Source organism: Lampetra planeri, unplaced genomic scaffold (assembly GCF_965212315.1).
Source record: "Lampetra planeri unplaced genomic scaffold, kcLamPlan1.2.h2 scaffold_1705, whole genome shotgun sequence".
Classification (NCBI taxonomy): Eukaryota; Metazoa; Chordata; class Hyperoartia; order Petromyzontiformes; family Petromyzontidae; genus Lampetra; species Lampetra planeri.
In genome coordinates, this window is record NW_027614440.1 from 1 (window position 1) to 21,429 (window position 21,429).

Below are 21,429 nucleotides of genomic sequence, written 5' to 3' on the forward strand. Positions count from 1 at the left end.
GGCCCTTCTTCCGCAAGCGGCCCGAATGTCGCAGCGCGTGGGTGGGTCCCGGCGGCGACTACGAGAGCCTGCGGGTGGCGTTGGCCTCGGTGCCGCCCTACAGCCGCGTGTTTCTGCTACCGGGCGTCTACGAGGAGCAGAGCGAGGTGGTCCTGCGGGCGCCCGTCGAGATCGTGGGCCAGGGCAGCCTGGGCCAGGTGGCGCTGCTCGTCAGCTTTGAACAGCAGTGCCCCACCGTACGCCTCTGCAACCTCGTGCTCATGCAGGCCTGGTTCACGCCCATCATCTACAAGGTGGGACGGGGATTCTAAAAGTGGGCCGCGCAGTTTACAATGCGTTCATTCCTCCTTCCAGGTTCAAGCTGGTTGAAATGAGAACGTGCGCCAACCGTGGGAGGCACCGCAAGATCTAGGAATCTGCAGATTAATGGAGGACTTATGTTTAGAGTTGAGCGATACATGATCGTGAAATTGAACACGATACACAAGGGCTGTAGCTTTACGTCCCTTTTTAATATGGTTGAAGTGGTTAGATACACGAGTTTCAGTGGTGCTGGCTGAACGGATATTGCCATGTCATTATCAATAGGGCTGTAATGCACTCAGTTGCTAAAGCTAAATCATGAAGCCACTTGCCAACCATGAAACCCATCGTTAATCAATTCCAGTCTCTTCCATCGATTAACATATCTAGGAAATTGCCTTATTGATGTAGTATTCATGCTTTTACTTTTAATTTCCTCTCCCCTTACAGTTACTTCACCAGATATCTCTTCTTATCAGTATATATGGAAATATGTAACTTCATTTTTCAACAAATGTCTATATATTGATCACACCTTGCCTATTATCTCACACACTCTACGTTGCTTGCTAAATACTTCCACCTCCACAAACAAGAGCATTTAACACCCGCTATTATGTATTGAATTACCAGCGCAATAACTGAACGGTTGTCACTGCGCCGTGACTGGCACAATAACCCAAAGCTGCGGTGCTCTTATTCCTGCGGCGCAGACGAGCGTGGGCCACATGCAAATGGACACGTGCAACCTGGAGAACGGGCAGGTGCAGGTGAGCGCTCCGGCCACGTGTCACCTGCGCTTCTGTAGCTTCAGCCAGGCCGGCCTTCACCTGCACGCCGTTGCACTGGCCGCTGTGGAAAACTGCGAGTTCTCTGGGAGCGAGGGCGCTTCTTTGACAGTGGAAGGGTTCCCTTCGACCGACCATAACTGGGCCTACGAGCACCTGGCTGCGTCGCTGCGTGCCGACCTGCTGGCGCAGTCCTGTGGCCTGCTGGAAGCGGACACCGCGCTGGACTGGCTGAATCTCGGCTTCGACAAGAAGTCAGAAAGCGCGCAGAGCGACAAAACAGCAGGGTGAGGGTCGAATCATCTTACCCCCTCTCCACTCCTTTTGCCACCGAGGTTCAAGGGAATCTAGGGTCCAGTATGACGTGTATATTGCTTGGAGACTCTTGCTACTTATTTAGCGTGCCAAGGTATGTCACGTGTGTCAGTGAAATATTGGACTCTATTTTATACTGCATAGCATACATTCCTGCAGTGGATCTCCTGGTGTAAGTTAACGTATGTAAAGAAAACGATTGCGCATCGTGCGTTGCGTGTGCCTTGGATGTTCCTGCGCGTGCAGGCAGGCAGGAGACGGCACGGGAGCCACGCATCACAGCCAGGGGAGCAAGGCGTTGGGGCGGATGGGAGGACGCTGCTGGAACGTCAGCCACAAGGGTCAGAACTGTGTGTCAGGGACTGCACATGCGGGCCTTTCAGACCCCATCTCATCAAAGGCCCACCGCCTCTGCAATGGTAAAGCTGCGTAAAAAAAAGCAATGTTCTTTTCAGGCAGGGGTGTGTGTGCGCGCTGGCAGAGGAAACAAATGTAGCTGTGAGAAAAAGTAATTTGTGCTGTTGATGTTTCATATGTTTCTATGTTGTTGAACTTCTTTTGTACCATACGTAGCAAACTGTGCTTATCGGAGGTACGGGGGAAGGACAACAAACTAAACACAAAAAGCAGTTCTAAAGAAATGAGTTTTCATTCTAGATGGTTTAAAAATGCATAGCTCCAGTGGCTTCCTAATTTCGGAAGGTAGAGCATTCCAGACAGCCACAGAAACGTATCTTCCAGTGTGCGATGCAGTGACCGTCTTTGTTCGATGGTGAGCCAAATGCCGCTGCGAGGATAATCGGAGTTTGCGGGATGGTTTATCAAGGCCACATACAGTGACACCAGCAATATGTGCATCCTGTTTTGTCGAATGAATGTGGCTGTGTTTTTTGCAGCCACGTTCTGGTGATTATTTGTAACATCCCTGGTTTATTGAATGAAATACCCTTACATTTCTGAAAACCCATTAAAATGTAATGATAATAGTGAATTAAAAATTATCCATTAATTCTTGTAAATTTGTAAATATCATGACGCATGGTACCAGGCATGAACCGTGATGGCAACCACCACGGTGACGCGCTGACCCCAGCGGTTAGCGAGGGGGCATTTCTCAAGGACGGCAGCGGCAGAGATACGGAGCAGGAGGAAGACTACAAGGAGTTTGCGCACCTACTCACGAGGTCACGACAACACTCTGATGCCCTTCGTTGCATTCTTGCAAAATAAACTTCTGATTCTGTTTGTTAGAAACAAAAGTTTCGACGAACTATTCCATACTTTTTTTATAATATCCGTAACGTGTGAAAACTATTCAAACAATCTGAGTTTTGTTCAAAAATGTAACAAAAATGTTGGTATAATTCCTGGTAAAAATTGACATTATGCTACCTCAGTAAAGTAAAAATGCACCGCTGTGTTCTTATTGGCTGCCCATATTGTGTTGTACGGGTGCTCCTGTCCTTACCACCGTGATAGACTTACACAATTTGCTTCAGTAAATAAATTGCAGGAAACGTGACTTTACTGGAACATTTTACTGCCGGCGCTGAATGACTCCCAAATTTCACGAGTGACTAAACAGCGGGGGCTTAAGAGTGTCTTGATGCTTTGGGTGTGCGCGTGTGCCGTGCGCAGATTGCCGGTGGGGAGCCTAATGACAGGGGCAGGGGCCTCGCTGAGCATGGAGGAGGTAGGCCCTCGGAGCCTGGAGGAGGAGCTGCGCACGGAGAAGGAAGCCCGCCTGTTGGTGCGTCTAATCTTGGGCTGTGTGGTGCAGCGCTGCCTCTTCCGGGATGGGCGAGGAGGCGTGCTGTCCTCCACACATGCCCATGTGCGTCTCCAGCACAACACCTTTCGCCACCTCCACCAAGCTATCCGCTGTCTGCAGGATGCCAAGGTAGGTTGTTACATGGCTGGATCATAGCTTCTTTATGCAGCTTACCACAGGGAAAGACTGGGAATCCATCGCTATCATTTGGGGGCCTCTTATAAAATTGAAGGAATACCAATTCTAAGCAACAAAAAAAAATAATCCCAGAAATGTTCTATTTTCACACAGAGAAAATCTGAAAAAATACTTGGAATTCCTGTAAGAAAGGCCTGAGCTGTCATCCTAATGACAGCTACTCCGATGAGCACGGTTGGCTCCATAAGGTGCGAAAGAAGTTCAACATACACACTAATGTGTTCTCTTGGAGTGCTTCCCAAAGGTGGAGGGACTACTTTTACAAAAATGGAAAAGTCCGCGCTTTGGGACCAGGCTTCGTGCCTCCTGATTGCAATCTGCTGCAAATGGGATTCTGAACATTCGCTTTCATGTGAAAATCTTTGTCATATTCAATTACCATATAAGAGCCATTTCAAGCGGAGTCGGGATATAACAGAAAATAGAATACCTTAATGTAATGCTAACATTTTAACCATCAAATCCATATTTAATTTAAAAGTAATTATATAAATCTAAATTTATAAAGCAACATTTTAAACGTACAGAATATTAGTTTGAATATGTGGTTGCATCTTCGTGCTGTCTGCTGTGCACGCCATCTGAATATAACCCACACCGATTCGCTGCTATGCGTGGAGTGATTCCCTGCGTGGTGGTCTCCTGCTGTCGTGTTTGTCCTGTGGGCGCATTCCACAGGTGCTCGTGTTTCGTAACGAGATCCACCACTGCCGAGCGTCGGGCGTTTTCCTGCGCCTCTCCGCTGGCGGTGTCATTGCGGAGAACGACATCCACTCCAACGGCGAGGCAGCCATCGACATCCGCAAGGCGGCCAACCCCCTCGTACTGGTAGGCGCCACCCCTCATGCCCACCTGGCTCCTCAATAACCCAACTACAAGTGGTCACCCCCACTTGCCGCACTTTCGACGAACGAGCTTCCGTAAGATATTTATTCTATGGGAACCTCATTTGCCAGTAAAAATATGATAATTGGTTTTTTACCCTTCTATCTGGAAACAAAACTGACACCTTTTTACAAGGAGTCATGTTTGCATAGACCGCAATACCTGCAGTCATAATGCAAACAAAAGAACATAACTCTGATAATGTGCACTGCCCTTGAAGTTGATTGGTCCACACCCGAGACAGCTTTCCTTAGAGCCTAGTCTCACATGGGTTGGACCAAATGACGCCAAAAGGCGCACAACTCAAAGACAATGCACCATCAGAGTATGAGAGCTCGGGGCAAGCATCTACACTATGGGAACCTCATTTGCAGGTATTGCGGTCTATGCAAACATGACTCCTTGTAAAAAGGTGTCAGTTTTGTTGCCAGATAGAAGGGTAAAAAACCAATTATCAAATTTTTACTGGAAAATGAGGTTCACATAGTGTAGATGCTTGCCCCGAGCTCTCATACTCTGATGGTGCATTGTCTTTGAGTTGTGTGCCTTTTGGCGTCATTTGGTCCAACCCTTGTGAGACTAGGCTCTAAGGAAAGCTGTCTCGGGTGTGGACCAATCAACTTCAAGGACAGTGCACATTATCAGAGTTATGTTCTTTTGTTTGTATTATGACTGCAGGTATTGCGGTCTATGCAAACATGACTCCTTGTAAAAAGGTGTCAGTTTTGTTGCCAGATAGAAGGGTAAAAAACCAATTATCAAGATATTTATTTTTTAACCATCTGACTTGCGAACGTGAATTCGCACTTGCGAACCGAACCGCGGAACTGTTTAGAGTGTTACGTGCAAATGTTCGATATTTCTTCTTATTTGTGAGCTTAACAATGGTTCCCTTTTTTGTTTAGCCGTAACACATTTATAACGCTGACCGTATGTGCATTTAAATACAGTACATTATTGCAAGGCCGTAGCCATGGAGTCAATATTGGGGGGGACCAAATCTTCCAGGGGGTCTGGGGGTCTCCCCCCCCCAAAAAAATCGAAATTTGAAAACTAATTTCCTGCCATTTCCTGCGTAAAATATAAAAAAATTCACTAACACATAGGATGGACTTTTTTTTTACAATAATGTCTAAGAGTATTTATTACATTGCTCTGTTTTTTTCTTTTTTACCTTTTCTTGTTTCATTGTATGTAATGGCAGAGATTAGGGATCAATAAAGTACAACCATAACCACAATCATATAAACAGAAATCAATTTTATATCAATATATTGGGGGGGACATTTTGAGCATATTTGAATATTGGGGGGGGATGTGTCCTCCCCAATATTTATTATAATTACGGCCTTGCATTATTGTGTTCGACTTACGAATGGGGTCTCAGGAATGGAACCCGTTCGTAATTTGAGGACTGCCCCTACTGCCCGAGTGCCTCCTAAATAGTGCCTGGTCGTGACAGAGCGTTCTTGTGCGAGGCAGTGTAATCGCATCCATGGGGGACAACGCACAGGAATCTTGGTTATGGGTGGTGGCCGGGGCATCATCCGCAGCAACCTCATTTTCAACAATCGCGAGGCAGGGATCTGCATCCTGTACCGTGGAAACCCGCTCGTCAGGTGGGGCTGCCACCACTCTCTCTCTCCTGTCTGGCGTCTCGGCTGGAAAACCGAATTTTGTCTCTTCATGTCTTGCCCTGCGTTCAGCCTGTGTTCTGTGTGCGAGCGCGTTTGTTGAAATAGAAGTGTCTTGCCGAGAGTAACTGTCCTTGTTCATTTTCTACATTACCGTTGGCGATTACACGGTACGATCTTTTTAGTTGACAGAGTTGAGAAAATATTTTGTTTATGAAGAAAAATGAGTGTAACATGATAAGTAGCTTTGTGTTTGTCCTAATGGTCAATTGTGTCCACATTGGTCACGTGGACATTTGAGTTGGGAGCAAAATAGATGGAACAAATGCATTAATGTCTTAAGGTTGCTCATGCAACCTTGATGAGGTCGAACATGGAGTGCAAAATCCTAATGAGGCCTCAGGTCACCCATGAAATGCGGTTTTATTCAAGGTTATCGTTAAAAGTGCCACCATCTGTAGGATGGGCTGGTACCAGCTTCACTTTAATAAGCTATTGGATAATTAAGACGATACAAACGCAGGTATTTTTGAAGTATGTTTAGAATTTCGATACTTTTTAATTGTTATGCATAGTCTATTCTTAAGTCAATTTAATATACATATTAGCTTTTTTCCTCTTATTTCAAATCCTTGATGATTTGTTTGAATTGCACCTAAAATTATACTTCATTTAAAATGAATGAACAAAATTAAAGTGCTACCCTATATAATGTTTAATATGTATTTACTTCATTTTGTTTTTCCTGTGATTTGTCCGATTGAACTTGTGTTACATTTGTTTCATTTTGTGACTCATATTATTATTAGAAAAATAGACTTTTGTGTCAATGGGCTTTGACCTAATTTCAATGCTGGTCATCTATGTACTCTGTGTATAAAAACATATTGGAAACATCCTTTAGAAAAAGAAAATGTTTTGGTCCAATATGCGATGAAAAGATAAACTTGTGTGTCCTCTGATTACAGCGATTGTGTTTTCTCCTCCAGTGGCAATTACATTTATCAAGGACTGGCAGCTGGGATTGCAGTGAATGAGAATGGACTGGGTCTCATTACAGGTGATACATCTCCGTATACACCGGCATGTGTTGCGCCATCACAGGTGACATACGAATAATTATTCATCACCACTCACCGCTCCATTGCCTCATCACAGGTAAAGCTCTTCCGCTGTTCTCTTTTCCATCATTACAGGACACTTCACCCTGCGGACAATGGGGAGTACAATGGAAACAATCATTTAGGCCTCATACTTGATTCTTGCTGAGAACTATCACGGTTGAGGCATTTCATTTCTGTGTTACTATAAAGGCGGTCCCCGCTTTTACGACATTAGAATGTGTTCCTGGAAACCACGTGTTTTGTAAAGCAGATCGTGGTAAATCAGACCCTATATTCCCATTGACAGTAGAAACATCCCTTGCCAATGTGTTTTTTTTCTCAGCAATATTTAGCAGGGTTTAATAGATAAACATCTGCAAAAACACTTCAGAGTAACAAAAGCTCCAACTCAAAGTGACTTCGGCATTATGTAAATGTGTAAATTTGGATCGTAAATAGTACTGTCGCAAACTCGAGACCGACTGCACAAGCAGTATAGGGCTAGCTTTGAGACAATTTTATTAAACGCCTGAAATATGTTACACCTTGTTACAGATTATATATTACCATGGAAACAGTGCACATTTTATTTATAGAAGTAAAAAAGGCATCTGCATATATTATTAGGCACAAAATGGTATTCATCTGTGCTAAGGATCAACTGTCAAGTTGAAGTTTTTGTGTTTAACCAAGTAAGAACTCAAGAGATCAGGATTGTCTCATATGCAAGATAGTCTCACACTTGAAGACTTCATCTTTCCAGTAATAAAAAAAAAATTGATCAATCGATTACAAAAATAAAATGTATTTGCATGAACTGACGTTGCATGCAATAACCATCAGCCATCCTTCATTTTGATAACGTTTACAATGTCAGAGCTATCGGTGCCCTTGCCCACTTTCATCGTCCCAGGTAAGGTGGCACCTCGAGCAGGGCGCGGACACACGTGTGCCCCATGCAAGCGAGACAGCGCGGCTGACCGCGCGCACTTCTGCATTGGTAGGTAACCTGATACACGAGAACCAGCATGGCGGTGTGGACATTCGCAGAGGAGGGGACCCGGTCCTCAGAAACAACCTCATCTGCCACAGCGCTTGCGATGGCGTGGTGATTGGGGAGCGAGGCCGAGGACTCATTGAAGGCAACAGCATCTGTGGTGAGTGCACTTCATTCAGCGTCGCATCTGCCAGGCCTGCGGCCCTCTTGAACTCATGAAGCACTTCTCCAGTTTGGTTTTCTGATATTTGAAATCCCAATCGAGCTCCATCACACATCTCCCTGTTTCGTAATTACATTATACTACTATACACAGTGTGAGGCTCTACCTATATACCTCATAAGTATATATATATATATCATGATTAATAAATTTATTAATAAAAATGTATTCTTACACTGACAATACTGGCATGAAATCGTGAGTTAAGAATAAGCAACACAGGGCCATATATGTATGGCCTTTTCCCAGTTTACTGCTGGATTAAGGCCTCCCCATGCCTCGTCAGTCCAAGAGGCTTGTCTGACCGTACTGGCGATGGGGGCGGTGGGGGGAAAGAACAAAACCGTGCGTGTGTCGAGCGGTGGTGCTGGGAGGCCTCTCAGGCCCCAGGCCCCTGCCTTTGTTTCCTCCTTGCACCCCTCCTGCCACCACCCCCCCCCCCCCTCCGGCCACCCCGCTCATCACTCGCTCACGGCCTGGTGAGCCCAGGACCCCTTCAATGCCTGGGTATTGAGGCGAAAAGCGAGAGGCAACCAGTGGCACATTTGTGTCTGACTGATTCCTCGATGATCCCCATAGCCGGGAAGGACTTCGTGGGGACCTTCTTTGTGGTTCCCAAGCTGGCGGCATGTACCCTTTGTTAGGACCCAAGGAAACACCCTCCGTGACTTCCCCCCCCCTACTGCTGCCGGATCAAATCAAGACGACCAACTTGTATCTTTTTTCACCAACGGGAAGGTTTACCACAGGTGCTGAAACAGTATCTGGATGTGTTCACCGAGAAGACGCGGGCGCACCAGGACACTGCAACGCTGCATGTGGGTGACGTCCGAGCTGCCCATCCACTCCCGACCATATGCGTATTCTGCCCAGAAGAGGGAATTCATCAGGGGGGAAATTTTCCCAGATGCTGGAAGAGTAGATCACTGTGGGCCTCCCCGGTGATCCTGGTTGCCAAGAAAAATAGAGGCTGGTGGTTCTGCGTGGCCTACCATCAGGTAAACTCCGTAACGCCCCCAGATAGTTACCCGTGACCCCATATTCCGGACCTACTCATCTCGGTGGGAGCAGCCACTTGTTTCTCCACCCTGGACATGAGGCAAGGATTTTGACAAATTCTACTAGATGGAAAAAGCCAACCCAGGTCCAGCTTTGTCACTGAGGAAGGGTTATAGTCATTTAGAGTGATGCCTTTTGGCCTTCAAAATGATCGTGCGACCTTCCAGAGACTCGTGAATGAGGTGCTGCGGAGACTCCTGGGAAGCTGCCGCTATGTGTACATCGATGATGTCATTTTACCCAACTTCTTCGAGCAACATCTGGAGCACCTTCACCTCGTGTGCCAGCGCCTGACGCGGCACGGCCTCACATGCTCAGTGTAAAAGTGTCAGTTCAGCGCTTGACCAGAGGACTGGATACAGAGACGGTGTGAGACACAGAGGCAAAAAGACACAGTGACAGCGATAGACAGGCATAGAGTCCGAGTGAGACAGAACGACACAGTGACAGTGATACAGAGACACAAAGCCTGAGTGAGATGGAGACAAAGAGACGAGAGGGAGACAGAGACCGAGTGATAGAGAGCGACATCAACAGAGTTAGACAGAGCGACATAGACCAAGTGAGACAGTGAGACACAGAGATCTAATGATACAGAAAGATACCTATAGCGTGAGACAGAGACAAAGAGAGACAGGAGACACAGATACAGTGCAAGTTCACAGCCATCGTGCACCCTGGGCCTCCTCTGCTCCTGCTATGCCGTGGCGACTACACGTGTTCTCCAGAGTGAGGAGCCACAATGACCTGGGCCTTGAACTCTGTGGAACAGTGTAGTGGGTGCCATACAACTGTGCGGGCGTGTTGTGGAAAATAGTTCATACTCTTTGGGTCTTTCGGTAATGTCACGTAGATAGAAAAATAAAAATCACGACAATCGTCTTCAGGTGAAAAAATACAGCAGGAGAACTGCTAAGGCAGGAGAAATATAGCGGGAGAGCTGCTGCAGAAAAAGTTTATAGAGGTTTGAGATGGCTGCAACCCAAGGGTAAGTGGGCGGGGCTAGAGATAGAATTTGCATGTAAATGTGAGATTGGAGAGCCTGATGTACCTCACGACTACGGTGCTGAAGAGGCAACTATACCAACATCAAGAGAGATCCTACCAACCGCCTGGTTACGAAAACCAACAATATGACTGATTCGACTTCTTGAATCGAACCAACCAAGCAGCTCTCTCTAAAACCCTCTGCTTCTAGACCACGCAGATTGTATGGCTTACCAAAAATCCATAAAGAAGGTACACCCCTTCGTCCTATCGTCTCCACCATTGACTCACCCACTGGCGGAGCCAGTGGGGGGGTGGGGTGGCACGTGCCCCCCCAATGATCCGATCGAAATCTCTAATTTCGGTCTGATAATTGGGGTTTATTAGTAATAAATTGTCATTTTGTGACCCCCACTGCCACTCTGTAGCATATTATTACGTGCCAGAGACTCTATGAGATGATAGGACAATAGTCTGGGTCCATAATTGGCAATAAGTAACAGCAAAGCAGTTATAAGTGACTCACAGAATTGTGTGCAGTTGCGCATACAGTACACGACTTCCCTGAAGGCATTCACCTTCAGCAAGCGTGATGCCGATGACACAACGCGGTTCGAATTCGACCCTCGATCGATGGTTGCGCCATCGCCGCACACACGTGGAATAAAAAGCAAGGGACAAGTCCTTACCTACTAACAACTCCTATCATTTGTCATTGCTGGAGGGGTTCTCCCCCTACCTGAAAATCCTGGCTCCGCCATTGGACTCACCCACCTACAAACTGGCCCGATTTCTGTCTGAGACCTTGCTTCCATTTACTGGCAAGACCACCTCAGCTGTACTTAATTCAGCTCACTTGGTATCTCTAATAAAAGACATCTCACTATCTGCAGGTGATTTACTTGTCAGTTTCGATGTAGTTTCTTTGTTTCCCAAAGTTCCTGTGCCTGACACCATTACAATCATTGAATATTTGGTCCAACAAGGACTGAATGCGCATGTACCGGCCCTGGTGAGACACTGCCTCACCAACACTTACTTCACCTGGAATCGTACATTCTACAAACAAGTTGAAGGTACCCCAATGGGTTCTCCCTTATCTCCAGTGGTAGCCAATGTTTTAATGAACTTTTTTGAGACAGATGCCATCCAGGCATCCAACCTACGTCCTTCCTTGTGGAAGAGATACGGAGATGACACGTTTGTCATCTGGCCATATAGCCTGCCAGCACTGAACCAATTTTTCAATTCCATGCACTCAGCCATCAAATTCACCATGGAGGTGGAAAAGGATGGCAAGTTACCATTCTTGGATGTTTTAATCGAAAAGAGACCAGATGGCTCAATGGGACACTGTCTACAGGAAAGCCACCCACACTGATGCCTATCTAAAACCTGACTCCCACCACCATCCAGCCCAGAAGAATCCCTCATCAAAACTTTACACCATAGGGCTCGTTGCATTTCCGACCATCACCACCTAGCCAGGGAAATTGGAGCACGTACACCAAGCCCTCAAGAAGAATGGATATTCAGACTACACAATCCGTAAAAGCCATCACTCCAACCGTTTGGAGAGAACCATCTGAGGACCCAATCAAAACCATTACCTTGCCATACATAGCAGGGGTCGCCAAAAATATTTCCAAAATCATGAGCAAACACAAGATCCAGGTCCGATTCAACACAGTACATAAAATTCGTGATCTGATCCCATCTGTGAAGGTTGTGATCCCTGACATGCAATACCCCGGTGTCTACAAACTAAGCTGTGTCTGTGGGGAAACTAAGCGACATGTCTCAGACCGTGTTCGTGAGCACAAGGCAGATCTGAAACATGGCAGGACCAATACCTCGGCCATGGCTGATCATTGTTTTAACACTGGGCACACATGAATAGATTTCTCCAAGACGAGGGAACTCTGCAAACCCACTGGCTATCAACAAAGATTTGTTCATAAAGCCATCCAGATATATAAACACAGACACAATTTCAACCGAGAAGATGGGTACAAACTGAGCAATCATTGGAAGGACGTTATTAACTAGGTAAAGTCATACCTGGCTGTGATGCTTCCATCCTCCCAACCGATGTTAGCAGTTATTTCCGACTCTCTGAGTTACATTACCTTGTTAAATGTCTTTACATTAACAGGCTAAATGTCTCACTAACATAGCCGCTCTTCCCTTTTCCTCGATGTGGTGGTGGCCCTCGTTGTTTAATAGTCTGAATGTCTCTCTGGCACGGCCACCGTTGCGCTGGTTCTCTTGCGTTGACATGCTGGTCTCTCACAGTGCAGCGGCCAACGCCGCAGCTGTTGTTGCCCACGTGGTGGCGTTGTGCCCGCTTCTCGGACACTGAGATGCCAATCTTCTCATGAACACAGCCGCTGCTGCGGGAGCCGTCTCACATTGACATGCTAATCTCTAGCAATACAATGGCCGCCTCTTCAGCACCTTAGTCGTGATGTATCTCAGGCTCTCCGATTTAACATTTACATGCAAATTCTATCTCTAGCCCCGCCCACTTACCCTTGGGCTGCACCCATCTCAAACCTCTATAACCTCTTCCTGCAGCAGCTCTCCCGCTATATTTCTGCTGCCTCAGCAGTTCTCTTGCTGTATTTTTGCACCTGAAGACGACGATTGCTTGTGTTGCGATCGAAACGTCGTGATTTTTAAAAATACATTTTCTATCTACGTGACTTTACCGAAAGACCCAAAGAGTACGAATTCCTGCAGTCACGAAAGCTTGAAGTCAAGAAAATAGTTCAGTTTTTTTTTGGCATTGTTGCCCAGATGGACTTTGTCATTTGGGATGAGGCATTTCTTTACTGAAACTCGACAAGTCTAGTGGCGCTGTTGTTGGTGAATAGCGAGATCACGAGATCACGAGGGGTGTTTTTGCAGCTAAGCTTGGTCTTTACGGCCTTCGATTAAAATGGCACCGGTGAAAACCAGGGCACAATTAAACGGGACTGTACTAACAGTTCTACGTATTCTGCTAACAGTTAAAAGTACTGTACCAACAGTTATGTACAGATCTGCATGAAATAGATGACTAACCCTTAGCCTCATGAGTATTTGTTGTGCTATTTTTTCCTACTCTTTGGTTCTTTCGGTAAAGTCACGTAAAATTTTTTATTAAATAATAATATAATCCGACGTTTCGGTTGCAACACAAGCAACCAACACATTGGTGTGCGTCTCGCTCGGTGTGTCTTTGTGTGTGTCTCTCTCTGCATGTGTGTCTGCCTGCGCTGTTCCCGTGTCTGTGTTTTATCATTAATTCTTACCTGATGATGGTTGCTTGTGTTGCAACCGAAATGTAGTGTTCTATTATTAGATTTTATTTTCTACGTGACTTTACCGAAAGAACCAAAGAGTAATTCCTGCAGTCATGAAAGCTTCGCATCTTATTTTTTCCTAGTTTTCAAATTGTGCCATTTTTACTTGTGCCGTATTTACCAGCCACCTGGTCTCCATATTTCGTCCGGGGTGAGCGCCAGGAAGACCGCGTGGGGGGACGTGTCAGAATACAACGGGGGGAAGGGGACTTCCACCTCCCTTTCTTCTGTATGGCTGCTGATGCAGATGCAGAACAACAACTACAATTTCACATTCAGGCGGGCAAGCCAGATAACCGCATCAGAAGCAGCGGAGTGCATCGCTGTGATGCCTCCGTTGTATTTGTGCATCGGGCATTGCGCCGTCATACGTTGTTACGGTCATCCTGTTCTGGATGACCACAGTTGCACACGAGAAAGTTTTTCATTTTCCATTTGTGTGTCAGTTATCCACATCTGCTATGGTTTGTGCAGTGGATGCGGTTTAGGGTGGACCATGGACTTTGTGGAAGGTCAAACCCATAGGACAACGACAGTGAATAATGGACGTACAAATGAGTCGAAAACAATAATTATTTAATCAATTTGTAACTAAATGGTGACAAGTCATGGCTTTTGTAGGGCGGAGAGTGGCACTGCATTTAGTATTTGGTTGCCAATAAAAAAAAGAAGCATAATCGTCGAGAGACGGCAGCAGGAGAAAGTTAATATGAAAAACGTGTGACACGTTTAGAACATTAAAGAGCTGGAGAAAGAACTGCAATTAGGTGGTAAAAATAGTGAGGCATTCCGAACCCCGTCAGGTTCTACGAGTGTAGTATTACTTCCCCACCAGCTGGCAGGCTGACCCTGTCAAACAAGTATGGTGCCCTTCCAATTTAAGCAATAGCACACAGATTTGGAAACCTTTTTACCGCACACCTGCTTTTCAAAACGAATAATAAATCGCTTTAGTTTAATGTTGTGAAAAATAAAATGACAATTTTTCCTTTGAAATTCAGCAGCCTACCACTTACATTGACAGGGCTGGAACGTATGCCAACAAAGGTCATACGCCCTGCCCAACCTATTTTAGTATGGGGATACTTTTACGTTTATTGACATGCACAAGCCAGGAGCCTGCCATTTGATTAAGAACAGAACTACAACCGGTGTTTGGATATAATGGTGAACCGTTAGCGGACGTGAAACTCCGAAACCTCAAATTTCTTGGCCATGAAACACATTACGGTGACATCAAATGTGCACAGGCTGTACATAAAAGCTTGAGATGATGTTTACCGATATAATTTGACTTTATAAAGAGCGTACAATGCGACCGTATCTTAGGACACGGTAAACATTGGGGTAAATTGTGAAAGCAAGGGGAACGATAGGCAAAGTGAAGTTAACTGCAGTTTGCACATATTTGGAAAGGTACTCGCTCGATAAAACTTCACAAGTGAGAGGGCTGTTGCACTTGTGTCTCGTATTGTGTCCCGTTTGCTGTCCGTCTCGTTTGCTGTCCGTCTCGTTTGCATTGTTCTCTTTGTTTTGTTGTCTTGATTGTATTGTTTGACGCATTTGAATTTTACATCTCACGTCCCCGATGTCTGACTCGTATATCGTCTCATTTTTAGTGCCTCTCTTATTTGTCACACCCATGAATGTTGTGGGTTTACCCTCCAACACACCGGTAATGTGCTGAAGTAGTAACTAATTGGCACGTTTTGTTTACGCGACAAAACTCACCAATTGGCTGCGTCGGGTGGTGGCGGGTTTAACGACGCGTCTATATATTCACGAGATCTAACCCAATATTGGTCGCGAAAGCCTGCCACTGCGTGTTAAATTTACCAGCGTGCGTCGCTATGCTGCAGAAAACAAGGGCTGTGGAGTGTGGATCATGGCGTCGGGCACACCCCACGTTCTGGGCAACGTGATCGCGCACAACGGCCTGCACGGGGCCGCCGTCTTCTGCCGCAAGGAAGGTCCCGTGGAGGCGCATGGCGGCCAGGCGCTGTACCGCGCCGAAGGGGAGGGCCCGCATGGCGACGACGCGGAGCTGCTGAGCTGGGAAGGGGACGGCGACCCGCTGGAGGAGGCGGAGCGGCGCGGTGGCCACGCGGCCATCACCACCACCATCCTGGAGTACAACAACATGCTCTACAACGCAGGTGCTTCATAACTCTACGTATGTACTGTGTGCAGGGCCGGATTAAGATTGTGTAGGCCCCTGGGCTACAGGTACTGTGAGGCCCCGAGTAATATTTTCAAAAGAAAAACAAAGTTAAAGAAAATTCTATTTATTTTTGCAAGGCTAACCACAAATACAAAATTCAGCATTCACAAGTGAAATAACTTCTCACTTCATCTCTGGAGGCCCTCCAGCTGGCGGAGGCCCCTGGGCTGCAGCCCCTAAAGCCCCCGTGCCTTAATTCGGCCCTGGCTGTATGTATGTTGGACTTCTTTTTGGCTGTACGTAGCCAACCGTGCTAATCGGAGGTGCGTGAAATTTGTATATTTTGTGGAATTCAGAAGTAAATGAAAAAGGCAAGATTTCAATACATTTTGGGTTTTTGTAAGGTAAGCCGAAGCTGCCATGCGTTTTAGATTTGAAGCGCTTGATACAGTAAATCTAGCTGTGACGGTCCCACCTGATGACGGAGACTTGTGTTGCCTCCGAAACGTCGTGATTTATTATTTTATTTCTATTATTATTTCTATAAATTTGTAGTATTTATGTTATTATTTATTTATTTATAACCTACGTGACTTTACCAAAAAAAACCTAAGAGTATCTGCCATGCGTTGCACAATTGCGTGTGGCTTGTCGGCACGTGGCACCATGAAGGCCACGTTCCTTCGTTGAAAAATCCTGCACCCGATGACTGTCGAGTGTGGGTGGAGGGAGGCCGAGTGATGTGATGGTTGTGTATGTTGACATTGCTGATAGAACGTAGAGGACTACTTCTCGTATTCCACCTCCATTCTCTCAGCCTTGCACATAATCAGCATCCACCAACCTCTCCCAAGTGCTGTATTTTCAGATTGTGTCAGAAATAAATTAAAGAATACTAAACACGACCTTTGGTTGATATCACATTTACATTCAAAGATACAATGACTGCTTTGAAATATGAACTAATTGTTATTGCACGTGCTCTGCCAAGCCTATGTGCTCGTAAATCGGTGTAAAATGTTTACAACGCTGCGTCGCCTCCAGGGGCAGGGGTGTTCGTGAAGAGCAGCGAGTCGCTGACGGTCGCCTGGAACGCGCTGCACTGCAATGAGGAGTGCGGCGTGGCCGTGCATAAGAGCACGGCGCTGGCACGCATCGCCAGCAACAACGTGAGCTGGAACGGCCGCGGGGGCGTCAGCGTGCGGCCCAGCTGCAAGGTGGAGCTGCAGGGCAACGGCGTCTACCACAACACCGGGCACGGCATCGAGTCTTGCGGCGAGGGAAGCCTCATCGAGAACGACGTCGTTACCAGTCGTGGATGTGGCCTGCGTCTGGCCCAGGATGCACGCATGCTGGTGGGCAGTCGCATGCAGTCTTGCCATGGACTTGCGTATCGTGGACATTGTTTATCCAGTCACGCGACGTTTTTAAGAGTCGGCAGATTCCTGCCAAGTGTTTGCAGCATGAAGAGTTGTCGCTTTGTGTAATTCCAGTTGAGTAAATTTCGGCGTCGGGATGTTTGGCCAATACCAGTTACATTGCATGTGTTTATTCGGAGGAAATTGGTGAATCCAGCGGAGGTCCATGCAGAACAGGGGAAGAACATACAAACTGACAGCAAGGTGCCTGAGCCAGGAATCGAACCCAGAACCACTCTGCCATCCTGTCGCTAAAACTAATGCAGTGCAGTGTGGTTTAGAAACAAAAACAATTGAGTATTATTTTAGTAAAATATTCTATTTAGGTCTTGTGGAATGAGGGATTTACGATTTTTAACTATTTTATCTGTGATGGAAATCATCATCCTTCTGATGTTAGTCAAATGTGAACCACGTTGTGGTTACTCATCCACTTGCCTCAGGGCCACGAAGAAGCCAACAGAGATGAGCAATGAAGCACGCACGAGGAGTCCCCTTTGACTCGCGTGCTACGCCGCGTCGAGCAGCAGGTGCACTGGGCCAGGGGTCGGCAAACCTGCGGCTCCAGAGCCGCGTGCGGCTCTTTGGCTGCTCTCTTGTGGGGCAGCCGGCGGTAAAAAAAAAGGAAAATCTTAAACAAAAATTAACGTAAAAATTATGTATTAAATGTGGCAGGAAATGGGTCACTATGGAATGTCTTGGTGACTACAGATTTTACAACAGTCAAACTGTATTGTTAAAGCATAACTAAAGGGGGGGGGGAACTAAAGACGCAGTTTATTCCATCACCTATTTTGTTTATTCCATCACCTATTTTGTTTATTTAAGTCAGAATTTGTCATATGTATACCTGCTGCTGTGTTTGCGCACAAGCAGCTCTGCGTGGTAAAAAAAAATGGTTCTTCTTCTTTCAAACGCTGCCAACACCTGCACTGGACAATGAAGGGCAAATACAAGTTATTGAAATGTCACGTGCAATACTTGCCTTTGGGCCGCGCTCTCTGGATGCTGTCTTTCGCAGGTGCTAAAGAACCGCGTGCTGTCCCTTCACCGCTATGCGATGGCGGTGTTCGAACGCACGCGCGGGACCATCCAGGCCAACCTTCTCTTCCAGAGCACGGGGTACGAGGCGCTGCACATCGAGCTGAGCAGCGCGGGCGACGTGCTCATCCAGGGCAATGAAATGGTGCCTTTCCCTGCGCCAGGGTGAGTGCTCGCGCGCACGCGTCTCAAGGCAGCATCCCCGCAATGAATGAATCCGCCTGCTTGCTTGGAGACGCCTCGCACGTCAGACCACAGCAAGCTCAATACAGCACCCTCACTTGTATTCTATTAGCAAGCTTAATGGGCATCCCACCTGTGCTGTCTGACTCCCTGCCCCAGTTTTAATTCAGGCTTAAGCCCACGGTTTCTGTCGAGCGTCTTGACTTTTAGACGCCGCATTGATCCACACCGCGTTGCTGCCGCTGCTGTGCTTGTCCCCGGCGCGTGTCCCCCCCCCGCGTGTGCAGGTGCGAGCCGGGCTCTCGCTGGGGCCGTCTGGAAGAGCCTCCACCGCGACCGCACCCCCTCTCCTCGAAGCGGCCCGGTGGCCCCCGCTCCGTGTCCATGGTGACCCGGCTGGGTGGCGGCGTGAGCCAGGGCTGCTCTGGAGGAGGCAGCAGCGTGTGCACCCTGCTGTAGCCACGGGGGGTACGCTGCCGTAGGTCCCGCGCCGATGTTCTCTGTGCGGGTCACGTAGTTGCACACTGTCCATTTGTAACTCGATAATAGAGGGGGTTTTTGTTGGGTTAGATCGCGTGAATATAAATGTGGTGTCGTTAAACCCGCCACCACCCGGCACAGCCAATTAGTAAGGTTTGTCACATAAACACAACGTGCCAATTCGTGACGAGTACAGCAGCACACCGCTTGTGTGTTGGAGAGTAAACCCACAACATTTACAATTCCATTTGTAACAGCTTCTGTACGTGATGGTGTAAGCTAGCGTAAGCAGTGCTACTTTGGTGTAGCTTTACTCGGCAAACGATTGTCCCCGCAGGTGATTGGTCATATTTGAGATTCTGATTTTTTTAATAATCGGGTTTTTTAAATTTTATTTTTAAAATAATTTTTACCATTTAATTTCTTGTTGCATCTCCTTTGTACAGTTTTGTTTACTCCGTTACCTCGAAGGTAAAATGAATGTATAATTTGTATATAATTTACATAAATTGCAATCAGGTGTGATACACATGTAATGTGAGTATAAGAATCGATTTGATTGAATCAATCGTCATGTTGCAAATGTTGACACGTTGCAACATAGAATGAACTCTTGTGTCTGTATTGCAATAGTTGCGTAACATTACGTTTTCAGCAAATCACAATACAAAATATATTTAATGTTGTGTACCAAGAAATACCTAAGGATGCGATTCCACTCAACCCACACTTTTGGCCTTCTTACTCACGTGGCACCCGGTTAATCACAGCGGCCGTCAACACACTCGGTAGTGGTGAAGTCTTGATCACAGTTCAGCACCAGCACATGGGAATTTGAGTTGTTTGGCCAGTGGCAGCTCCCACCCCGCCTCCTGGAGAGGGCCACGGAGTTTCTTGGCGGTGACCCAGAGCTCCGTTTGGTGCCCTTACGTCTGGCTTAGCGTGCGAAGGTGTCGTCTTGTAGACAGTGCCGGATTAAGCTGATGCAGGGCCTGTAGCATGTTATAAAAGGGGCCCTAAATAAAAAAACACGTAAATATTAAAATACAAATTTTTTACATGTATAGTAAAATAATTGTATTTTTTTATTTGCTATACAACCAGATACAACAAATCGCTAACCGTAAACACTCAGAATAGTACTATAGTAATAGAGCAAGTACAGAATCACTGAAACGGAATTGATAGCTTGAAAGCATTTAGCGTGGGGCTCTTTAAAGTGCAGGGCCTGTAGCATATGCTACTTTTGCTACTAGGATAACCCGGCACTGCTTGCAGACACAGACATTCTCGTCTCGCTGGAAGAACCCGATGGAGCTGCAAAGCTGTGTTTCACAGGTGTCCAACCCAGGCTGGGGGTGGCAATGGCTGGAAATCGCAGAGAAAATTACAAAATCTGGTGGAATTCCTTCCACCAGATAATCGTTACGCTCAGTCTTGGCTTATTCAAATCCCACATGCCGTTTTTTTAAATTTTACTTGGTGGAGTGCTGCTATCACGAGCCTGCGTGCTATTTCGGTTTTATTTATTTTAATGAATCATTTAATTCAGTTTTTAGCCCTGTACAGCACTTTGCGACTTCCGGGTGAAATCTGTTTTAAGAGTGTAAAGTATTTTTTCCTAGATAAATTAAACCATCATAAACAGAATAATATTGGCAAAAGTAAAACAGGACGTCTCTTTGGGGCAACTCGTCTCGGCCCGGGTGATTGTGGGTGTTCTCCACGGCGCGTGCGGCCCCAGCACAGCCGTCCTAGCGGAAAGGAACTGGCGTTGTGCGGCTGCCGGCCTTCAATCGTCTACCGGGGAGCTAAGGAGGCGCTCAGGACTCGCCGATCTGGAGCTTGTCGAAGGCCAAATGTGTGAAGAAAGAATGTCAGCCTGCTGAAGCTGACACAAATAGACATTCTAAAAAAAAGCATGAAGAATTAGGTAACGTAACTTTAATATATTTTCCTCATTTTAAATCATACTTTTAATCCTAGCACACCACTGCCAGAATTTTTATTTATTTATTCCAAAGAAAGGACGATGCTCCAATCGACTCCCGCCTACGTGCGTTACAAACACAACCCGAGCTCGCTCTCCGCTTCACAGCCGATGTTAGAGCGGCGCGTTATGAACTCCACGTGACTACCGTCGCAAGCAACATAAATATTAAAAGAGTTTCACTGTTTAACTTCATGTTTAGGATGGTATTTGGGAGGATTGTGGGTACATCGACTTAGTTTTATAAATGGCAACACGTTAAAAATGAATTTTTTAAGTGTGCTGTTTGTGGCACAATTGGGCAAAAAATAAAACATTTTTACATTCCGCCTCGTGAAATATTGCAACCGTAAAAACATCCTACACTGCTTTGTGTCGAGTTTATTGTACTTACCCCACATCTGCGATCATCACGGTTGACTACGTGTGGTGCGGAAGACGTTCAACATGCATACATATGTAGTGTCAGTGATTCGGAGACCAGGGTTTCCAGGAGGCACCTTCTTTATTAACACCTTCACACTTCACAGGTTCGTCCTCGCACTC

At 46.5% G+C, this 21,429-nt stretch overlaps 1 protein-coding gene across 1 annotated transcript; it reads left to right on the plus strand.

The window, feature by feature from the left end:
- Positions 1–5: 5 nt before the first annotated feature.
- Positions 6–21,204, plus strand: LOC144739784 (F-box only protein 10-like; the record flags this gene model as incomplete). The annotated part of the gene is made up of 13 exons (XM_078622685.1): positions 6–293; positions 1,017–1,378; positions 1,653–1,825; positions 2,455–2,590; positions 3,045–3,306; positions 4,054–4,203; positions 5,743–5,879; positions 6,884–6,954; positions 8,002–8,154; positions 15,470–15,766; positions 16,816–17,126; positions 18,211–18,395; positions 18,701–21,204. Coding segments are annotated over 13 exons (2,697 nt in total), but the record flags the coding sequence as incomplete, so codon positions are not given.
- Positions 21,205–21,429: the final 225 nt, after the last annotated feature.